Genomic DNA, 2,848 nt, shown 5'->3' on the forward strand with positions numbered 1-2,848 from the left:
AACAACATATAACCTTCATTGTTCATTCTGGGAGCTCCAATTTCTGGTTCGATAATTGGTTAGGATCAGGACCTCTGGCTTTGCGATTAGGGAGTGTTTCAGATCATAAAGTGTCTGATTTTTTTATTGATGGCGGGTGGAATTTTCGGTTACTGAGTTTATGGGTCCCTTCATCTATCATCAATGAGATACAAACACTCTCTCTCCCTCAAATTGAGCATGGAGTGGAAGATTTGATGATTTGGGCTCCTTCTCAATCTGGAACTTTCACACTATGCTCAGCGTTTAACCTGGTGAGATCACATATGCAACGGCCATTTATGTTTACAAAAATTTGGCATCCACGACTTCCTCTGAAGGTGTCTGTTTTTCTCATTCGCTTGTTGAGAAATCGATTACCACTGGATTCGACAATATGCAAACTCGGTATTTCTAGACCATCAAAGTGTTTTTGTTGCGTTTAGGCAAATGTTGAATCTATGGACCATGTTTTTTGTAATGGACAGGTAGCGGTATATGTTTGGAATTTCTTTGGCTCTGCTTCAGGCGTGCTGAATTTGGGTTGTTCGGTTCGTGCATATATTGCAGGTTGCTGGTATAGCGCAAGCAGGAATGGTTTTCTTGCATTTGTACATTTTATTATACCTTCTCTGATTTGCTGGAATATTTGGAAATCCAGAAATTTAGCACGTTTCGAAGGGAAAATTCTTTCTCATGTTGCTATTTGTGAGTTTGTTTTTGAAGAGGTCAAAAACCTCTTTAGGTTGCAATTCCCTGAGCACCCGTTCCTTTCCTCAACATGGATGCAGTTTTGTTCTTCGCTCTCTTCTCTTAATCGGACAGCTTCATTTAAGATTGTAAGGTGGTGTCGGCCACCTTTGGGTGTATTTAAACTTAATACTGATGGCTGCTCAAGAGGTAACCCAGGGAGGGCAGGTGGCGGTGGGATTTTGCGTGATGATGAAGGCAATTTCCTGCTCGCTTTTTCCCCATTTTTTGGAAATGGAACCAGCATTCAAGCTGAGACGCGCACTCTTCTCTTTGGGGTTAAGCTGTGTCTTTCTCGTGGTTATATTAACTTGCACATTGAAGTGGATTCTTTGGTTCTTGTTCATTTCCTAAAACAGATATCTAGTTGTCCATGGAGTGTTCTTACAGAGGTTAAGCACCTTCTAAGGTTATCGTCTAATTTTGTTGAATTTTTTCATTGCTTTCGAGAAACTAATCAAGTTGCTGATTGTTTATCTAACGTGGGGTGTGATCAAGGTTTCGATACAACGTATCTTCAGTTTTTAGACCTCCCTATGACATCTCGTGGAGCGTTTCGGTTAGATAAAATAGGCCTGCCTTCAATTAGAAAATGTAAGAGCAAATGATGTAAAGGGAATACTTCCCTACTCCTTCTCTAGCATTTGCTTCTTGGTATTATTTGGAGGTAAGGTCCATGTCCCCCTCCTGTGTTTATTTTGCTTTTCCAATAAAAGACCAAAATTTAATTTGAAAAAAAAAAACAACTATTGGCGGCACATATGCAATTCTAGTGAATTGTTCGCCTTTATTTGAATACAAAGTACGGTGCAAATTGCAGAAAATAGTAGGCTTTCAACAGTTGTAGACACAGTAGCAAGCATGATAACGATGCTGACCACTGCCAGTCCAAATACATTCTCCGGAGTAAACATGCTCTGTGTACTTGCAATAATTGTAGCACCTGTCAGAGGAACAATCCCCGGACCAGTTCTTGGCAGGCCTCTTGCAAAATGTAGCTTCAGCCATTGGCATCTCTGCATGAAACAAAGCAAAAGAGAGAGCAAAACATTAGAGTTAGTCCAAAGTGTATGGTATATATCAGGGATCTAGCCCGTCCACCTAAGGGATAGGTGTTTGTTAGTATTATAGGGCATAGTTCCTCTATGTCATTTTTTGTGTCAATCTTTATCCCATTTTCTATTTTTATGCCACATGTATTGTTATTCACAACACTATACATGTATATTTGCAGTATAATTACATGTCACGAGAAATTAGAAAGCGAGAGAGAAAATTCAAAAGCAGAATACAGGGCAAAACTTTAAGCAAAAACATTTATTGAAAAGCATACGGCGCATATGTAATACAAATTAGTTCATAAAATTTTGATTGTGAGTGTACATATACATGATACACACTTATAACTATTCTAATTCATTGCTAGTGACAACCATTTCTGTTTGTTGTACTCGAAGTTCTCTAACTAAGAGAGAGGTAGAGACAAATAATTAAAACTTTGGGAATGTACAAATATACGCCATTCTATGCATGTGTTCACCATTTAAGACTATGGAAGTGTAAACTCTCTTACTAAAGACTAGCTACAACTTACTATTTGGTACGAGGAGGAGGAAGCAGATGAGCAGGGCAAAGAAGGTTGCGCAGCTAAATTGAGATTTAGCCATCTCCGATATCTTATGTTAGCTATGCTTGTGAGAACACAAGTTAATGATGATAGCTATTTATAGCAAGAGATGGTGCAATTTTCCAAAACCTAATCGGTAGTTGTGTTGAAACTTCTTATCGCTGAGTTGTTAAGAGAAAGCTACAAATATCAAAGAATTAAGACAAAGTCTAAGTCAGAATTAGCTTACGAAAGGAGTTTAAACAAAGCATCAACACCATTAAGATTTGAAATTTTTAAGTCCAGCAATTTCTAACCTCTTTTAGTGGAAAAGATAATGAACATTAGCATAATGTCGCAAAGCTTAAGTATAAACTCATCTGGTTGCGGGATCGATGGACGCATGCTGGATTTTGGTACATCAATTTAGAATGTACAAGCCACAAGGCAGAAAGGACGGCAGCAATGGAATGC

At 38.5% G+C, this 2,848-nt stretch overlaps 1 protein-coding gene across 1 annotated transcript; it reads right to left on the reverse strand.

The window, feature by feature from the left end:
* Positions 1-1,586: 1,586 nt before the first annotated feature.
* LOC113756164 (defensin-like protein 18) lies at positions 1,587-2,441 on the reverse strand. The gene is made up of 2 exons (XM_027299933.1): positions 2,363-2,441; positions 1,587-1,784 (listed from the first exon to the last, which is right to left on the reverse strand). The coding sequence occupies exons 1-2, from the start codon at positions 2,433-2,435 to the stop codon at positions 1,603-1,605; spliced, it is 255 nt and encodes an 84-aa protein (XP_027155734.1). The 5' UTR covers positions 2,436-2,441; the 3' UTR covers positions 1,587-1,602.
* Between the last annotated feature and the right edge of the window lie 407 nt (positions 2,442-2,848).

This window comes from Coffea eugenioides, unplaced genomic scaffold (assembly GCF_003713205.1).
Source record: "Coffea eugenioides isolate CCC68of unplaced genomic scaffold, Ceug_1.0 ScVebR1_2025;HRSCAF=2978, whole genome shotgun sequence".
Taxonomy (NCBI): Eukaryota; Viridiplantae; Streptophyta; class Magnoliopsida; order Gentianales; family Rubiaceae; genus Coffea; species Coffea eugenioides.

Excerpts from the sequence above, each read along its gene's own strand:
- LOC113756164 (XM_027299933.1), bottom strand. The coding sequence starts at position 2,435 with ATGGCTAAATCTCAATTTAGCTGCGCAACCTTCTTTGCCCTGCTCATC. Across the intron at positions 1,785-2,362 it reads CCTCCTCCTCGTACCAAATA|AGATGCCAATGGCTGAAGCT; the intron begins GTAAGTTGTAGC and ends TGTTTCATGCAG.